The sequence below is a fragment of the Chrysochloris asiatica genome, unplaced genomic scaffold (genome assembly GCF_000296735.1).
Source record: "Chrysochloris asiatica unplaced genomic scaffold, ChrAsi1.0 scaffold00015, whole genome shotgun sequence".
NCBI classification, from domain to species: domain Eukaryota; kingdom Metazoa; phylum Chordata; class Mammalia; order Afrosoricida; family Chrysochloridae; genus Chrysochloris; species Chrysochloris asiatica.
This window is the reverse complement of record NW_006408533.1, coordinates 19045139-19065455: the sequence shown is the minus strand read 5'-3', so window position 1 is coordinate 19065455 and position 20317 is coordinate 19045139. Positions and strand designations below refer to the sequence as shown.

General features: G+C 46.9%; 1 protein-coding gene across 13 annotated transcripts in view; it reads left to right on the top strand.

Moving 5' to 3' along the window:
- The first annotated feature begins 211 nt into the window (after nt 1-211).
- CELF4 (CUGBP, Elav-like family member 4) overlaps nt 212-20317 on the top strand; it is a 357363-nt gene continuing 337257 nt past the window's right edge. For 7 of the 13 annotated variants that reach the window (XM_006835091.1, XM_006835090.1, XM_006835087.1 and 4 more), the window contains exon 1: nt 375-660. In XM_006835091.1, the coding sequence (XP_006835154.1) occupies nt 375-660 (286 nt within the window). Of the gene's footprint in view, nt 661-20317 lie in introns of all 13 variants that reach the window. The other 6 variants (XM_006835094.1, XM_006835093.1, XM_006835088.1 and 3 more) reach the window with 4 other exon arrangements.

Genomic DNA, 20317 nt, shown 5'->3' with positions numbered 1-20317 from the left:
CCCTGGTTTGGCTGAGAACTTGAACCGGTCCAGCCTGTTTAAACGGAAAGGACAGAGATCCTGTCTGTTCAATGTAAAAAAAAAAATCAGATCAGACCTAGGAAGAGAGAGAGAGAGGAGAGGGAGAGGGGGGGTGGAGAGGAGAGAGAGCGCGAGCGCGAGCAAGCGAGAGAAGAGAGGAGAAAGAGAGAGAGAGCAGAGCGAGGGAGAGAGAGAGAGAGAGAAAAGAGAGCGAGGTGTAGAGAAACCGAGGGGGAGAGAACCCGAGTGTGTGTATGCGTGTGCGTGTGTGAGCGCGAGCGAGCGAACGAGCGAGAGAGGGAGAGGAGCAAGAGTGCGAGCGAGAAAGAATAAAAGGAAAGAAGATTTTCTCTATGTATATAAAGATGGCCACGTTAGCAAACGGACAGGCTGACAACGCGAGCCTCAGTACCAACGGGCTCGGCAGCAGCCCGGGCACCGCCGGGCACATGAACGGATTAAGCCACAGCCCGGGGAACCCGTCGACCATTCCCATGAAGGACCACGATGCCATCAAGCTGTTCATTGGGCAGATCCCCCGCAACCTGGATGAGAAGGACCTCAAGCCCCTCTTCGAGGAGTTCGGCAAGATCTACGAGCTCACGGTCCTGAAGGACAGGTTCACAGGCATGCACAAAGGTGAGTACACCTTTCCCACCCAACTTTGCCGAGGAGAAGGAGCGGGCGAGCGAGAAACGAGCGGGAGACGGCACGAGAGGGAGCCTCGGGCGGGCGCCGAGGAGGGAGGCGCGCGGGCAGCGGAGCCCAAGCCTGGGTGCGTGGGGAACTGCTCACTGGGGCAAAGCTGTGTTTTGGACGAACAGCTAATAGGAGCGGTGCCGCGGGGAGAGCAGTGGGCGCAGAAGATGAAGGGAGAGAGAGAAAGAGGATCGAGAGAAAACTGGGCTTGGGTTTTGTGGGGATAGCGACTTGAAACATTGAGATGGGAAAAGCTACGGCGACCGAGCCCGGGACGCTGAACGGAATGGCTTGGCGCTTGGCGGGCCAGAGACCTAGGGTGCTGTCCATCGCCTTGGTGCTGAAAAACAGATAGGAAATGGTTTTCTCTCCTCTGTGCCAGAGTAGTGAGAGCACAGCCGTCTAAAATGAAGCGGGGTGACAAATGCAAAGGGATATTTTTATTTCGGTGTCAATTTAACAGTAAACTCTCCCTGTCGGTGTGCCTCGATCATCTGGTTGGTGGGGGGCGGTGTTGAGGGCACTGTTTGAAGTGACAAAACCTAAAGCAAGAATTATCAAGGTACCAGCCATCCCCTGCATGGAGTGGAGGTTGGGGAAGCCTGGCTAGTTCACTACCTAGGAAATCGGAGCTTTGGGAAAGAATCTGTGTGTGCAATATATGCATTTTGAAATGTATACCTTAATTAATCCCAAACTCACCGTGCATAGAGCTTTATAGTACATTATGTCTTTCTCTTCAAGCAGTCATTGATAGTGAGTGCTTGAGGGGTGGGGGCAAACAGAATAATCAAAGAATTAAAACCCAGTAACTTTTTAGGAAAGTGATCATAGAAATTGTCTGCAGCCTGCCTGTTTTCTCCTTGTTTTATTATCTTTAAGGCAGAGCTCCAAACGTGTTCGGTTGTAGAACGTGTGTGGGTGGCTAGTGGGTGACGAAATTAGCCCAGTGCTCTGCTCCTAACAGTAATGTATAGGATGTGCAGTGGGGATTAATCGGTGCTGGAGCTGTGTGGGCAAGTTAAATGCTTTCTGAAAGAGATTGATCGTCAGGCAGGGAAGGAGCACTGGTCTAAGGAAGTTGTAGGGGATGTGTATGGACGTTCAGTTTTTTAATAAACAGTAGCGTGGAGAGCCGCCAAAGATGCTGTATTTGAGCTGGTGGTTTTAAAGATGAAACACACACACACAGCAGCCTCATCCTTGGCCATAAATGGTCTATGAACATAGCTGATCCTCCAGCACATTAGGTGCAGAGTGCGGCTCTCTAAGCAGCAGTGGTTTTCACTATCACAACCTCCCTCCTTCTCCAGCCCTCCCTTCATTCGAATACTAAACAGAGCTCCAAACTCTTCATAGTTGGAGTCCCATAGAGCAGTTTTTATTGGCTTTAGTATCTTACAGTTTGTCTGCTGAGGAGTAAATCTTAAAGTTAATGGCATGTTGAATAGCATAAAAACACAACAGAATGGAAATATACTAGGTTTGTTGGGGTGGGGTAAAGAGTGGGGGCTGTAACAGAAAGAAAAACCAACCTTTATCCAAAATGTCTGTCTGTTCAGAAGAGATATTGAAGAGGTGGAATGGTGAAGCAGTCTTCAAAATAATATTTATTTTCTTTTTAGCTCCTTTTTCTCAAGTCAACCATATTTTTATAGTTTTTCCCTTTTCAGTTAAGCTTTCTAGAAGATAATCAATATTTGTATTAAACCTGTGTTATTCTAATATGTACTCAGTTTTAAGAACAGTAATGATAAAAATTAAAAGACATAGGAAGGGGATATTTTTCCAATTTACTCATCAGTTTTGGAGATTTAAGATTTTCAAAGTTAAAAACAAAAAACAGAACCCACAGAGGCAAAAGACAATTGCGAAGAACTGCGGGTTTTGTTTTGTTTTTAATGGGATCTGGATTCAAACACTTCATTGCTTCTTTATTTCAAATAACGATAAACTTTAACAATACCCTTTGGTTTCTTTTCACAATTCCATGCTGATATCATCACTTTTCTTCCGGTGTAATTTGGACTCTCAAGTACTATAGGAAAGAAACAGGATTATCATTTACATCAGAAAAGTAGAAAACGTTACTATATAGGCACACACACACGCACACGTATACCTGTCTAGAATTCCTAGGAAAGCAAAACTTCATTTTCTAAATAATTCTTCCCTTAAACTGGCTCAGTTAGTGCCAGGAAGGCCCGTTGCCTCCGCATGCTGGGTACCACACTGTCTCAGCTCATTCTTCAGAGCTTAAGCGTGTATCTTTCCTATGAAACTTCCTGCCTCTCCATCCCTCTGATTTTTATAGAGCAAGGTTGGGTCACAATGTCCCTAACAGTGCCTGGAAGCTCCCAGAGAGCTGAATAAATGAGAGAGTATCCGAGGTCTGGTTTATTCAGTCTGAGAAGAGTTTGGACTTCTACTTTAGTGATGCTGCCTGATTTATTATCTAATCCTGATAAAATAAGCCTCTGGCTACCTTAAAAAATTACTTGCTTGCCACTGATGATTAATTACTGCTAAGTCAAAAAACATGATGAGGTTTGAGAAGTGAGGGTTACTTTTAGTTTCTAGATTTTTCCTGTTTCTAAATTGACAACAGGAAGCTAGGGACAAAAACATGCCTTTGTTAAGCCTGACTTAAGGGCATATCTGTGACTCTTGCTCTTCCTTTCTTGAATTTCCAACTTCTAATAAATTATATTGGTGTGCAGTTGAGATAAAATTATCTTGGGATAAAATTGGCTTCCAGTGCATATGGAATATATATGTTACTGGTTTTTAAAAAAGAGAAAAAATAAGAAAGAAAGAAAATGAAAGAAAAAAAACTAGTAAAAATTAAATTAAATGCATAGTACTCCAGGTGGGTTTCCATTTGTTGGCCATCTGCCATTTCAGGCAACTAAAATAGGAAGTATTTCTAAGGGTTAATAGAATACCTGCCATGCGTAGAGTGAACCTTAAAAGGCAATTACTCTAGTCAAATTGGGAGTCTGTGGAGGAGGGAGTGGGTGGGTGTTGTGGAGCAAACCCAGCCATATCAGAGAAAGCCTGTTGGACTGGGGAGGCAGCAAATAGCAGCTGTGGACTGGGGTAATTACTGTAAAGGTAAATTCAATCCCTGGAGACTAGGAAAGCAATTTTGGGGTGGGTCTGGGTGCTAGGCAAGGAGAGAAAGACAGAAAATAGGCCCCAAATTAAAATTTAAAGAAAACCCAGTTAATGCAAACTCTCCTGGCTAACTCAGACCCGTCTTGTGCCCTCCATTAGAAGCACTTTGGAAAAGATCACTTTTCCAGGCTCCAAAAGAAAAGGTTTTGTACTATAGACTAAAGAGGAGAGAGGCACTTCCAGGGGATGGCAGCATAAGTGAGCTGAGGGCCAGTTCTGCCCCTGCTTGTAGACCTGTTCGCCCTGGGAGAAAAGAACAGGTTATCCACTAGTGTGATCCCTCCCTTCTCTCACTTCTTATTTCTTTTTCTTTTCTCCTATTTATTTCCTGGAGAGGGAAAAAAAAAAAAAAAACAGAAGCAGTGACCTCAGATACACGTACACACATACATGCCCATGCCAAGTAACATATACATTGGTGAGTGGATCACACATAAGCAAGCCAGCAATCCATTCATAACTTTGATCTTGTCTAGCAGGATAGGCAGCAGCAAAGACTGAGTTACTGGGAGACATAAAGACTAGTGTTCTCTGGATAGCCATATTATAATGCATTATCTTTGAAGTCATTTAAGTCCAATTTAAGTGGTATTTAGTATAATATTTATGAATTAATGTAATCTAAACATAGGGATGTCCCCAAAGGTTTAAACAGCCTTTACTACTGATGTGTGCTTGTTCTTGGAGCCTGCTATGCATTTTAATCTAAACAGCCAAGTACACACCACATCCCCCCTTGTTATCCAGACGGAACAGATCTGCGCCTGGGTAACCACTCTGCATTGAGATTTTCCCTTACTCCACGGAGGAAAATGTACTCTACCGGCGGCTGCCTGGGGTGAGGGGTTCACAACCCAGGATCCACAGCTGCGGGGCCTCATACTTCCCAGCATCCGGAAGGAGAACAGGGGCAAAGTTAGATACCCTTTTGTGAAATTAGTGTATCATTTCAAGCTATGCTTACGACCAGATGCACAACCTCACATTTCAATTGTACCTGTATAAGAAATGCCTGGAGTTTCTTGATTTTGGGGTACAGATGTCAGGAAGCGTTGTGATTAATGCCACGTCTTATATTTGCATGCAAGATGTTAGAATTCTCAGAACATCCGGTTTCCACCATTTGACTTTAGCCAAGATGGCTCATTGTTTTTGTTTTGTTTTTTTTCCTGTAGATAGGTGAATTAATGCTAGTGAGGTTCTATTGGATTTTCACTTCCAAGTGAATCTGAAAGACAGTGAAGCCGGAGTACCAGCATGAGCTTCAGCTCAATTAAGATGAACTTTAAAAAATTATTACATTGAAAAATAAAAATTCAGTTTTGCCCAGTGAAAGATGCTAGTTGAATGACTGGGTATACACCTATAGTTTTTAGAAGAAAGCTTTGCCTTGTGAGAAATAGATTAGAAAAAATGGGATAGCTGTGTAATAAGAAAACAAGAAAAATCTTGTTTTTGAAGAAAATAGATTTCACCAATAAAAATGTGCAGTAGCAATTATTACAGAATTAAACTAAAGTCAAGAAACAGCCACACGTAAAAAAAGACAACTCCAAATTCTAGCTGTGGATAAGTGTTATTTAAGTAAGAGTAAAGAGAAAAAATTATTGCAAAATGTTCAATTTATTTACGATATTGGCAGTTACTTGGTGCTTGTGTATGATTTTATTTCTCTTTTAAACAGACTTCCTCAAAATTAACACACAAGGATAAATCAACATGCGCATGTGCACAGATATGCATCCGTGTACAAGCATGACAAAGCGCATCCCATACATGTGGGAGGCAGGGCTGGCCTAGATTTCACTGCAATTCAACAGGGAAATGTTAATACTCCCCCCCACCCCTTAGCTTTAATGGGAATTCTAGGCTGGGCTATCAAAACCCCCTTGGCATACATTCACTCTCTTCATCACCTATTTCAGTTGGCTGGGTGTTTGTTGCTTCTCAAACAAAACAAAATTTTAAAAAGAAAGAAAGGAATGAAGGAAGGAAGAAAAGTAGAAGAAAAGCTTTTCTTGAGTGAAGTCATAGCTTGCAAACAATCTAAAGGAAAACCACCACAAAAATGTGTGCCATCGAGATCCCTCCCACTTAAGTATATTGGTAACTTCTTTGAGTGCTTTCAGAGAGCTGGTTTTGAGGGGCGCTCCTGATGCCCAGTGTTACTGCTACACTTGAACGCCTTGAGCCTGGCTATCACCAGCAATGTAACCAGCATCAGCATCCTCATTATCATAGATTTTATAGAGGAATGGAGAGGCGCTTCTGAGTAACACCTCAAAGATATCCAAGACACCAACCACCTCCTCGGCTGGAAAAACTTGTCTCACTTGCCTCATATGGATTTGGGGAAAATACTGCACAGCTCACACCTCCGTGTCATCAGAAGATGGTCAGCTTCCAAAGTGACAAAGGAGGGATCTCAACTGAAGAGGATTTTGGATGGCCATGATAAAGAGGAGAGAGAGACGCAACAGAGAATGAGCTCCAACAACATAGACAGGAAAAAGGAGCAGAAAGTGGTCTGGCTGGAAGCTGGGAACACTGGGTAGAAGAAGTGGCTGCAATGCAGCAGCTCCTGGACTTAGAAGGGAGATCCCCTGTAACATGCAGAGAGAATAGACAGAGGGAGTGACAACCCATGTATGTCTGTGGGACCCAGAGGGTTAGGAGAGGGAAGATGTTACAGACTTTGTGGGTGTGGATGTGAGCATCTGTGTGGATGTAAGCATGTATATGTGTGGGCGGGAAGAGATGACTAATACAAGTGGCATGGAGGTGATGCTAGGGGTGGCTTCAACTTGCAAGGCTAATTGCAGGATCTGGAAGACGGTATTGGGGAAAAGGAGCAACTCCGGGAAGAATGACGCTGCTCTCCTTATTACATACTTCATCTCATAACTCATGGATTGAATTTGTCAGTGATCTAACTTCTGTTGTGGACTTGTTCTCTGGTTTAGCTGTTCTATATCCCTAACCCCATAGATCCAGGACTGAGAATGGTTTATCATTCCCCCCCCTTCCCCCCCCCCCACACACACATCGCCCTTCAAAGGTTTGACAACTCTTATCTCATTTAGAGTTCTCTCTACAGAGACCTTTCTTCTACAACATTCTGTGCTCCACCCGCTGTCCCTTGGCATCCCACCACCACTCCCTCCTGTAGTATTCATTGTTGTTGTTGTTGTTAAGTGCTGTCGAGTTGGTTCTGACCCAGGGTTTCCGAGGGTAGTATTCATGCACACACAAACACAGGTCAGTCTAACCAGGCTCTCCTTGCAGAGCTCTGCATTTTCCCTGAACCTAAGCAGGGAGTGGCAGGGACCCAACTGCCCTCCTATTGGGCTCTCTCTACCAGAGTCATGGTATGACACTGTTATATAAGTGCTGGACTGATAACTGCAAGGTCGACGGTTCAAGCCCACGAGTCACTCCACAGAAACCTTATTCAGGGTCACAATGAGTTGGAACTGACTCAGCAGCACTTAACAACAACAACACAACAAGAAAATAATCCTTACCCCATTTGCTTCTGCCTTTTCTGCGTACCTTGAAATACACAGCATCTGCAAGAATCAGAGATGATACCCAGTCCTACCCACATAGCCTAAGACGGAGAAGCCGAGCTTTCTTCCCCCCAGTTTAGCTGGAGTGCCTTAATCATCATCCTTCCTCTTGCCCTTTTCTTTCTTCTCCTTACCATTTAAAAGACCCACCCAAACCCCAAAGTGCAGCTTCAAGAGGGAGACAGCTATTCCACTTCTGACTATAAGCATGCAGTGAAAAGTGCCAGGACAAAAAGGTAATGGTAGGGTTGGGAAAGATGTCAGGGAAATGTCCAGAGTTGACGTCCTTGGGCTTCCTCCATCTCTACCCACCAAGCTTCTCCTGGTCCCTGAGTGGATATAAAGCCAGAGTTCCAGCTTTGCCCTGAGGAGCCGACAAGGAAGCCCAAGGGTAACTAAGTGCCTACACTTCAGAGACCTGCCAAGAGTAGACTTGGGTGTCTTAGGAACTTACATTTGTATAGGTTCCCCCACTTGCTCAACATTCCACTTCTCTTATCCTGCCTTGTATCTCTCTCCAGCACGGGCTGACGGTGGCTCTTAGTGGCTCTTAAACGGAGTGATTCTCAGCAGCTCAGCTCAGCCCAGGAACAAATCCTATGTGGCCATCTGAAAGATGTAAATAAATAGGTGTCCTCATGGACACAGACATAGTCCTGGTTCTGTGAGAACAGAACAGCCAAAATTATCGATCAAAGTTAGGGGAAAAACTTGATAATGAGCTGGCCTCCAAAAAGAGTTTGACAGAGACTTCCGAAGACCGGCTCTGGATGGTACATAAAGTGACCATGATGCTACTTTATTGCAATACACTCTACTTTAATTAATCATCACCTTTGTTAAGGGTGGGTGCAGATCAAAGGCTTCAACATACTTAACAGATCTTACTAACAAAGCCCTGGATGAATTAGGCTAGGCCACAGCTCTCCACTGAGGCAGGGAGCTTCCCATTTTCCTCCTCCTACCCTAGTCTGTTGACTTCTGCCTCTTTGTTCAAGACAAACAGATCTTGCTGCACCACCACTCTGTACTAAGTCGGGGACTACCAGAGGTGTTGTCCACCCAGGGCTGGGGGCTGCCAGGCTGTAGCTATTTCTAAAATTACACAAGTGAGACTTGGTTCACCTTCAAATCTATCTGACTGAAATAGAGAGTGAAAAAAAAAAGAACAGTTTAAGAAAATGCAAAAAGGGTGAGTGTGTGTACGCACAAGCGACTGTGGGCATCAACATAAATATTATGGGATCGATACATTTCACATCCGCTGCCCACACCTCTTAACTTCTCCCTCCTGTCTCTTGAGCACCTGTCCTGCTGTAGTATTTCACTCTGAGAAATGCTCACAGCTGAAGCGTGCATAGATGATGCTGTATCGAACCAAGCTATTGTTTGGATTCAGTTGTGTAGTCTGGGCACCCAGTGAAGGATGGGCCTCTCCTGGGGTAGGTGGTGCCTAAAGAATCCACTCCTCAAGATATGACAGGAATCTCCTTCTCCAGAGGCCCCCCAAACCTACAAACTGACAGGTGACTTACTTGAAAGCCACCCTTGGAGTCGTTCTAGGCAGATTTGAATGCCATACGTGGCTGTTTGTTCATTATTCTAATTTAATGATGCAGTCACACCTAATTAATCCATGTCTGGTTTATTCATACGCGATGTCTGAGGATCCAAAAGATCTCTCTAGCTAGCTGGCTTCCCTTTACAGGGGTGGGTGAGGGGGCACCCCTGACAAGTGAGCGTGGATGGGTCCGAACAGGACAGATCACTGTAGACCAGGTTGATAGAGGCAGTGTCATATGTCTGTCGCTGACACCGCTGTGTATGCAGGTAAAAATGATAGCAGCTACCCAGATAGGATGCAGTGAGGTCTGTGTGCCCATGCGTGCACACACATACACTCTAACACACAGCATGTATTCTACCATGAAACTACACAAATTCATTCCCTTCTAACAGGCAATCAATGGGCTGTCCACTGTCCACTGTGTAATAAGCAAGGCTTTGAAGTGTGTGTTGCATTCTTACAACTGAGAGGGGTTTTTTTTGGTGCAGAAGGCTGAGCGGCTGAGCTGAGTCAACCTGTCCTCTCTGGCCTTAGAAAAGCTGTTGTTTGTGCAGTTGATTCCAAATCATAGCAGCCCCCATAGGGTTTCCTAGGCTGTAATCTTTGCACACCCAGATTGCCAGATCTTTTCTCCCTTGGATCCACTGGTGTGTTCAAACTATTAACCTTTTGGTTAGCAACCAAGACCTTAACCCTTGCACCATCCAAGCTCCTTCATAGGAAGACAGAGCCAGGTTAATTGCTGCCACTGCACAGATAAACAGACTGAGGCTGGGAGCAGCATGCCTCAAAGCAAGCCTGCAGCATGGCCTTCAGGGCACCTTCCTATGGCTGGTCCTGGCCAGACTGTTCTCAGTGAGTGCAGTCTCCTGCCTGGCAGGTAAATTGAGAGAATGAAGCATCAACCTAATAATATCCTTATAAAGCCAAGCCTCTCGCGTTAGTCCTGGGAGACAAGAGGCATCCAAAGATCAAACACTACATCACAGTGTATTTGTAGGAACTCTGATTCTGCTACCTCCTTATAATGCTCTAATTGACTATTTGATCAGCTCTAAAAGGGCCAGTGTCGAAGACAGACTCACGCACACACACTCATACACACACATATACATATACTCACCACATAAGCACATGAACACCGACAACCTCTTGTATATCAATGCACATACATCGTTGCATCCAACAAAGGTAGATTTTCACAGGAGATACTTGCAGGTAAGTGAGAAACACACACCAAAGATTGTACATGTCCTTCCAGTAATGGGCTTATCAATACCTCTTAAAGAAATGTGACAGCCAGCCCAGAGTGATTCAGTTGTGTGGACAAAGGTCAGCATATAGAAATCCATTATTAATAATATCAATATCTTGGTTGACCAGTATAACCAGAAACTGTATCATGTCGCTGCTGATGGGTGAGGCTGGAAGAAGGACTGCGTAGCAATAGCAGGAAATTATGCCTATGTAAAATTAATCATATTGACTGGTTCTAAGAATACACGGAAAGGCGAAGACGTGGGAGTACTTGCTGTGGTGGGAGAAGGGGAACCTTGCTCCCAGAGGGTTCATGGTCTTGAAGTCCTGGAAGGAGACCAAGGGGAAGGAGGTGTCCCTGGGTGACCGGTGAGAACACTCTCCCCTCATCCGGCCTCCACTTTCTGCGAGGTGGGGCAGGGGATAGGTGTTCTATAAACAGGAAAAGAAAGAAATAAGATCCTTTTGCCGTTATCTATCCAACATATACGTATCTTTCTGTCAAATCAATACTTGGCTTGGTTTGACTCAGTCTCATCGGCTGAAGCACAGGGAATCTACTTGCTCCCACTGTGTGAAGAAGTCCAACTCGGAGCCTAAAGCAACCGCCAAAATTAAGTGACCCCAAGGAAATGCCATTGTGGATTCTGTGGCTTGGGGGTCCCAGGAAAGACTCCCAGTCAGAGAAATCACTGTGACTGAGTTCTTGGGCTAGCAGGGTTCAGGGCTCAGGGTCTCGTCCCAACAGCATTGTTGATGGGGGATGTTCTGGACTGCATCTAGCCACCCTTCAGAAATGCATTTCTTGCTGGGGTTCACCTCAAATCACCGTGGGTGTGAGGAAAAAGGAAGACTGAGCTTCCTTGGCCTTGGAATTTTATTCCAGTCCTTCCCCTGACTCTAACACCTGCCCTTTTGGAGACTTGGTTGTGGATGTTTCTGACCCTTCTTGGCAGCATCTCAAGTGTCTGGGGACCCTGGGAGAGGGAGCTGCAGAAGGCCAGGCAGGGAGAGTTTCCAGTGACCGCCAAAGTCCCATCTGCTTTTGGTCCTTCCTTTTCTCCCTTCCCAGAGCCTGTTCTTAAGGCAGCAGAGAAGGAGCCAGCCTGAGAGGCCAGGCCCCAAGGTGGCGGTGACCATGGGAAATGGAGGCCAGCTGCTAACTTATGGGGTGAGACTTTGGATTGTAAAGACTGGCAAGGAGATGATGCCTGTGACTGGGAGGGGAGACTGGACCTTTGGGGTGCAGTGCTCAGAGTAGGGCAAACTGAATCTCCTCTCCTTTCACTTTCCGCACCCATTCACCTACTCAGGGTGACAAGCAGTGCATGGTACTGGCTGAGTGCTTACACACAGGCTTCTGCCTCTGAGGTCACACCTAGTCTCGGGGCCACAGGGCACCAAGGACCGCAGATGCTCCCTCTCCACTGTCCGCAATACCATTCCCCACAATTCCCGATTCTCCACACTGTCTCCCAACATGAGCCAGCCACACAAGGTACATGGAGAAGGTGGGATGGAGGAAGGGGTGGGTAGTAGATTCAGGAGTGCCCTGTGCCTGTCTCAGTTGTCAGCCCCTAGACTAAGTAGCTCTAGGGAGAACAGCAGAAAGCCCAGAGGCCTGGCCACTCCCTAGGTCCTTTGCCTTCCTAGGGAGGAGCCCCCAAACTGCGTGTGTGGGGGCAGGGTCTCCTCTCTCCTCCGGAGGCCGCCTGCCCCCTGACGGTGAGATGGGGAACTTCCTGCTCACGCGGCCGGCCTGGCCCCTGAAACTGAAGCTGCAGGCGCCTGCCGCAGTCAGGGCAGCCTCACCCCAGAAACATACAGGGGGGCAGGCCTCTCTTTCTGCTCCTCTGAGGCTGAGAGCGCTAGGTGGGCAATCAGGGGGCCATGCGGGACCCTGGGCAGCAACCTTAGCAAAAGGTAGGTCAAGCCAGTGCCCTGGAACCAGCAAAACAGGGTGAGGGACGCACAAAGCCAGAAATCTCCAACCAGAAAATTCAAAGGGAATGCATCTTAGTTTATATATATGTATGTTTTGTTGTGTTTCAAAAACAGATAATTGTAGCCTCCATTTGGGTGTGAGGGTAGGGAACCCTGGTGTGGCACTGTAGGATAAGCAGTGAACTGCTAATCATGACTTTGGAGGTTAAAACACACCAGCCGTTCCTCAGACGCTCTATACAGGTCAACTGGACTTAACCACAGAAACAATGTGGGGGAGAGGAGCGCTGGTAGTGCGTTTGTTAGGCACTCTGCTGCCAACCGAAAGGGCAATTTGAACCCACCACCCAGTCTGGTAAAAGAGGAACAGTCTGCTGCCATAAACATTTCTTGTTGTTAAGTGCCATCGAGTCTATTCCAACTCACAGTCACCCTGTATAGGGTGTCCATGGAGCAGTTGGTGAGTTCACACCGCCCCTTGCAGCCCAGTGCTTATCCTGACGCATCACTCCGGGACTCCAGCCTTGGAAACCCTCCCGGGCAGTTCTACTCTGCCTTGTAGGGTGGCTATGAGTTGGAATTGACTGGATGACAAAGGGATGTTTTGGGGGTGTGAAGGGAGGTTCACAAGGAGAGGCAGTTGGGTGGCACAAACAGTTAAGCGCAAGACTACTATCCAAACTCATCTAAAGGTTCATAGGAAGAAAGACCTGGCTATTTGCCTCCGAAAGGTCACAGTCTTGAAAACCCTATGGAGCAGTTCTACTCTGCACACAAAGGGGTTGGCATGAGTCAGAATCAATTGTTGTTGTTGTTGTTGTTGTTGTTGTTGTTGTTACTGTCAATACTGACTCATAGCAACCTTATGCACAGCAGAACGAAACACTGCCCAATCTTGGGCCAATCTCACTATCGTTGGCACGCTTAAGTCCATTGATGCTGCCACTTTGCCAATCCATCTCACTGGGGGTCTTCCTCTTTATCTCTGAACCTCCACCATACCAAACATGATATCCTTCTCCAACTAACAACAATGTTGTGAGAGCTCTGCTGGCCACCAGAACCTTTTCCAGATTTTGGGACTAACGTAGGTCCATCTCTAAAGTGTCGCATCCCATCAATTTCTGCAAAGGAATTTTCAAATGCCTCTCAAGGCACACACGCCCACACTGAGCTACACTTGGTGAGATGGGTGGGTTGAGTGAAACAGTGCATGGACTGAGTCTGTGAGTGATCAGAGGGTGCCATCTATGGTCACCTGGTCCGCTGAGGTCAAGCAGAGAGCAAGAGGCCAGAGCAGGGAGCCACTACTTGCTTATTTTCAGCTTCATTTTCTTGTAGAAGGTTCATTGTTTTATGTAAATCATTTTATGAAAAACTGCTGCTCTCCCTCTTTATTCTTAACATGACCAACTCAATAACTAAATCATTCCATTTATGGTATGGCACATTCTATTGTAATTCTGCTGGGCACATTTAGAAATTCATTTCCTTGGAGTGATGAACGAAGGGTGAAGCCTGGTGTGATGAAATAGGATAAGCACTAGACTTCTAACCACCAAGGTCGGCAGTTCAAACCCACCAGCTGCTCCTCTGAAAGTCTATACAGGATCACTGTGAATCAGAACCAACTGGACAGCACTTAACAACAACAGAAACCTGATTGGGCAGCTAAAGTGGGTCACAGGGGGAGGTGATGAGCAGGAAGTTGAAGGGCACACCCAGAAGAGAGTTGATGTCTCACTGAGGGAAAAGCAGTCTTCAGGCCTCAATGGCAGCTCACTCTTCTCAGCCCCTAAAGCATGGGAGCATGCTTGGAAAGGGTTGACCAGCAACACACCCCATGTAAAGGCATGCTTCCTACTGTTTCTGTACTTTCCTTATCTATCACAGGGGTGTAGTCATGCACTGGGCCCAGTTCCTTCTCTCAGGGGCAGGTGCAAGTATGCTCGTGACGAGACCGCCAAGCCTTAGTTTGTGTCCCCCTTGGTTTCTCAGTAAAACATTAATTCTGAGTGTTCTGAGCTGGACTCAGCTGAACTTGTGATTAAGAGGGCAGGGCCACAGCAGAGGTCACAGCCAGGAGTGAAGATCCCAAGGACCTGCTGGGGCAAAAGGGGAATCTGCACCTCAGTTGCAGACTGAAATGCACCCCAATCCTCTCTTTCTCTGTTTCTTTTCCCTACATGGGGAGAAGGTCCCCAGGCTCTTCCCCATGGGCAGAGGCAGGAAACATGGGGAGTATTCCAGTCTAATGGGGTCATGTGCTATGTCTCTCTACTGGGGAGCCCCCAAGTCTGATGGGATAATACAGCCTGTCTCAGAGAGGTAAGACTCAGATTCAGCTCGGGTACCGTAAGTTCAGGCCTTCTTCTCAGAGCTAGGGGACCCCCCTCACCTCTGTAACTATGGATGACTTAGTGGGTGGTAAACCTACCAATGAAAAATTGCCCAATGCTGAAGTCCTGGGTGGGGAGTAAGGAAACCCACAAAAGAAGAGCAACCATCTAGGAGCACAGGCTTCCTGGTCTCAGGGTTAGAGGAGCAGTCTAGGCCAGCGTTGATAGATGAGAACAAAACCGACAGGAAGGCTGGGAAGCTGACAGTTTGGGGGCTTTGTTTTGTTTTGCTCTGTTTTGTTGTTTTTGTCCCACTGCAGTGAAATCTCATTCACAGGCTGGTGGATAAAGGAATTTCTAATTTTGAATTAATCTGGACCCACTGACAGCCTGGCTGAGGGAGAACAGGGTTGTGGTGGAGGCAGGGACCCAGGCAGTCGATACCGCACAGAGAAAGGGAAAGGACTGTCCTTAGGTGCTTTGGGCAGATGTGTCTTGCAGTTGTTCCATCTGCATCCCACTTGAGCTGAGAAATTACTCCTGGAGTATTTAAACTCGTGGCCCCATTCCTTGTCACCAAAGCAAGCATCTAGATTATTCCCACAAGCTCAGTCAGCTGAACTCAAGCTGTAGACTGTGGAGTGTTGGAAGTTGGGATTTTCCCTCATGCTCCACTCTTCCTCTTCATCCATCCTCAAATCTGAAATGGTGGGACAGACGCCCGACAGTGTGACAAAGCCAGAGTTTCCTTGGGTAACACTGATCTTACATCTGGAGGGCAGTCCCAGGAAAAACTGCTACCAGAGAGTCAAGGGCTCCTGGTCAGCCCGATTTCAGTAGGAGAGCCATTAGGGTGCCCCCTCATCTACGGAAGAGAAGCCTAGCCCAGAAGAGTAATCGTAGATAAGATGGCGTTTAGGATCCGAAAGACAGTTACTTACACTTGTAGCCTGCTCTTTAATGGAAGACTATAGGTATAGTGCTGTAGGATCAGCACTGGACTGTGAACCATAAGGTCAGTGGTTCAAACCCACCAGCTGCTCCTCAGAAAGCATATACAAGATTACTAGGAGTCGAAACCGACTTGATGGTATTTAACAACAACAGCATGTATCTTCTGAGGAGCCCTGCTGGCACTGTGGGTTAGACTTTGGAGGTTTAAGCACTACTCTGCAGGAGTAAAATGAAGTTGTCTGCTCCCATAAAGGCTGACCATCTCCAAACCCCCCTAAAGGGTCGCTATGAGTCAAAACGAACTCTGTGGCACTGCTTCAGGTTCCATGAGTGTAGAACTTTGGGATGTCTGGCCTCTTCCGGGTCCCAGGTGTTCCCAGGGCAGCAGTGGGTCTGGGTTCAGTCAGGGAGCTGGAGCTGTACAGGAGTGAGAGATGGTGGTCATCCAGTGTCCTCCCACCTCCCTGTCACCCAGCCTCCTCCACCAAGGCTTTGTGGCTCTCCCAACCTTCCCTGGGCAATTGTCCCCAAGCAAAAGTGACCTCCTTTTCCTATCTTTTCAAAGTTCTGTCCCTTTGATGATCTGACAAATCAAACCAGGCAGATGTGTCCCCTGGCAGCTAATGGACATTAATGTGCTACTATCTCTGGTGACACGTGCCTTTTAGCAGGGACCTTTTAGAGGCCAGGCCATAACCCAAAGAAACATCTCGAATCATGGGAATTTCCTGCATAGGTCAGGGCCAGAGGGAGACACTGTGAGGCAGGGAGGCCTTTATGACCTAAAACTGCATCACCAACATGGAAGGCCACCCCATCACCCCACCACCCAGGAGGCTGGGCAGAAGGGACCCAGGCAGCAGAAGGGTTTGGACGAGACTCCCAGCAGGACCTGAGAAGCCAGGGAGACTGCTGTGCTTCAGGCTTGATCAGGTATTAAACAGGGCCAGTCGACTTAAACCAGCGTCGTCTGAAGCACCAGCCCAGCTCAGGGGAAGTTTTCTTCTCTACTTGCCTGGGTTCTGGGATGGGCGCGTCCTTGTGCATGTCCCATTGCAGAGAAAGGGGGAGACTGACAGGGATCATGGCAGGGAACAAGCCTTGTGGCTTTCCTCCTCCATTCTATTATTCATTTCCTCTGATTTTTATCTAATCTCTCCCTGATTGTCCTGGTGAAACTTAATAGACAAAGTGAATTTTTATTACATCATCAATATAATCTCCAGCTAATCAGCTGACACGGGGGCCACCACAAGCCCTCTAGCTCCTCATCTGGTTTCATAAATAGTAGGAACAGTCGCTGCCAAGTGCGACTCTTTTTCCACCTCCTTCCGAGAGCCCTCCCCGCCACCCCACCCCATCCCCCCACCCCAGCCTGCTGCTGGGATTCGTGTCTTCTTGAGGACCACCCCCACTCCCCACCCAGTGGGCCACATTGCCTGTCGATGGAGATATCTAACCCACTACTATTTGTAGTTTTTTCCCTCCCAGCTTCAGCTGTTAAAATCACAAATCTGGGGCTTGTGTTTCGAATGCCAAAATAGCCTAATGTCAACTGGTTTCGATTCTACTTTTCTCTGTGCTAGGGATAGGATGTGTCATAAGATATTATCAAATCTTACGGATCGCAGCACATACTACAAACCGCACAATATACCAAATGAAGTCCTAGGTTGTACCGTACCTATGTGCAGAAAGGGTTTCTGTCATGTAAAGTCCAACCATGAATCTTATGTGCGGTGTCATAGATGTTCAATTACATATTTTATTTATATTATAGTGTGTCTTCCATTTAGGCAGCTTTTTAATCTTTCAAGTGCTTTCTTGTATATTATCTCAATTACCCCCATTGCAACCAGGTAGAGCTGATATGTTTTTCATCAAGAACAATGGATTCCAGAAAATTAAAATCTGTTCCGATCTTGCCGGGGTGCTGCAGAGTGGCTGTCTGTCTCAGGCTGGGTGCTGTCAGGATGGGTGCTGTCAGGATAGGGAAAGGGCAAGGCTGAGTCAGAGGACTCGGCATGGCAGCTGATGGAGCAGGTGGAGTCCTGGGCCTAGCCTGTTGGGTGAACGTGACTTTATGAATGTTGCTTTTGTTCCCCCACAAACCTGCCCAAAGTTGAATGTGAAACTGAAGGCACTGTCTGGCAAGGCCTCTTCTTGGGAGACTAGACTCATGTCTTCACCCTACTCCTCATCGATTCTGCCCTGTGTTGTTGTCGTTGTTAGCAACCATCGAGTTGGTGTCTGACTCATGGTGACCTCCTGCACAGTGGAACAAACTGCTGCCCATTCTTGAGCCATTCCAATGATCTGCTGCAGCCCCAACTGTTGTGATCCATCGAATGTTTATTGGCTGATTTCTTTTATAGATTACCAGGCTTTTCTTCGTATTCCATCCTAGTCTGGAAGCTCCAATGAAACCTGTTTAGCATCGTGGCAATACACAGAGAGAGCTCTGCTGACAGAGAGGTGGTGAATGTGTGCGAGGTGCCCTGGCTGGGAATTGAACCCAGGTCTCCCACATGGAAGGCGAGAATTCTACTGCTGAACCAATAATGCCTGTTCTGCTTTTAGGGATTTGAAGTTCAGGAAATCAGCAAGCATTACTTAAAGGCAAATCCTGTAACTGAGTTGTGTGCTGAGGCTAACAAATTTGGCTCTGGACAACTGCAATACCATCGGACCGTTCTTGCAGGGGGTGGTCCTAGTCAGCTCTTAGAAGGACCCGCCATACTTCACTTTTTGAGAGTCATACCTCCATTTCCTATATGAGGACAGACCCCACACATCCGTTGTGCAGATGGTCTGTGTGCGTGTCTGGGCGTCAGACTGGCTCCTCTGATCTGCATCGGACAGTTTGAGGGATGGAAGGAAGCTGGACTCTCCAGGGTCCTTCGAATTGGGCAGTAATTCAGTGCTCTGGACACTTCTTGATAAGGAGGCAGCAGTGGGTGCACAGCCCTGCTCTGCACCAGGAGTCAGATGCTGGCTTCTTGCCCAGCCCTGTCTCTGGCTTCCCTTGTGCCTGGTCACCTCGCCTCCTCTCTCAGAGTCTCTGTTTTCTCCTCTCTCAAATCACTACGATGACACCTGCTCAGCCCCCTCTCAGGGTCATTGGGAGGATCAAGTGAGCTGATAGAAGGAAAGCAAGCACAGTGTAAAAGTTAAAATCTCCAGGGTCATTGTTATTTATTACGTGCCAGCACCCCCATCAGACCACAGAGCAGTGCTGACAGCCCTGCTCGCTCTGGAAAATAGTTCGTTCAGGATGCCAGGATGGCTTGGAGATGGACAGGAAGGAACCATTCACCAAGCACCTACTAAGCTGCACACATGGGATCCTATTGTTTTATCACAGCAGATCCTCAAGACAGAACTTCAATACATTTAGGAAACGGAAGCTCAGAGAGCAGTCACTCAACCAAGGTGGCATGCTTGGGAGACACAGCCAGCATTTGCACCCAAACCTGTCATATTCTCAAGCCCACCTCCATTCACAGCTAAACACTCCCTTTATGGAAATAAATAAAAAGATTGTGTCTTTCATCTCCTTCATTTGACAGAGAAGGAACTGAGGCCACGTTACAAGCTAATTTTTCCTTGAATCATTCCACCCTGTCTTTTATGGAGCTCTGAGAACATGAACACACACACACCGACACAGCCGTGCACACATTTACAGGCACACAGAGGTAGCTCACACAAACAGACAAACATACAAAGCAGAACATGTGGCAGACCTGCGTTCGATTCCCAGCCAGACACCTTGTGCACATTCACCACCTCGCTGTCAACAGAGGTCTGTGTATTGCTGTGATGCTAAGCAGGTTTCATTGGAGTTTCCAGACTAAGATGGACTAGGAAGAAAGGCCTGGTGATCTATAAAATAAATCAGTCAATAAAAACTCAATGGATCACAACAGTTGGGTCTGCAACAGATCATGGGACTGGCTCAGGACTGGACAGCAGTTTGTTCAATTGTGCATGAGGTCACAACATCCTGCACACACATGTACATATAACAAATACACTCTCAGACACACACATGGAAACACACTTAGCCGTGAACACGATACAGATACACATACACAAATGCACACACTCAAAAATACAGATAGACACTCTCACAACCACACACTCACAGACACACATTAAAAAAAAATACATAGAGATGCATGTTTGGACATGTACGGATACTCACAGACACACACACTCACACGCCACCTCCTACTGACAAGACTGAGTTACCTAGCGAGCATAAACACAATGTAGGCATGTGATTCATTAGTAGATATAAAAACAGCTAGTTGGGAAAAGCGGGGAAGTCCTCAGGGGTACAAATGGTTAACACACACAACTGCCAACCAAAACACTGGTGGTTCAAGTCCACCTAGAGGCAATTTCTGGAAACCCTATGGAACACAGTTCCACTCTGACACGTTTGGGGTACCCATGTATCAGAATCGCTTGATGGCAGATGTTTGTAAAATGGTAACACAGGGGCCTTCAGCTCACCTTTCAGCCTTAGGCCAGAGGCCAAAAGTTCCCTCACTCACACCTGTGCATCCCAGGGTCCCCCCTGAAAAACTAAGGCCAAGTCCTCTATAGATATTAACAAATAAACAGAAGGTGTTTGCTATGAACACTCCCTCTGCTATCTCCCTCCTGTGTCAAACCACGGGATCGCGGCCAAATTTCTGTTCTAACCAAAACCAAAGGCAGGTCCTGGAGAAATTCGTGGCAGGCCTTCTGAGAACTACATCGCCCCATACATTAGCCATGGT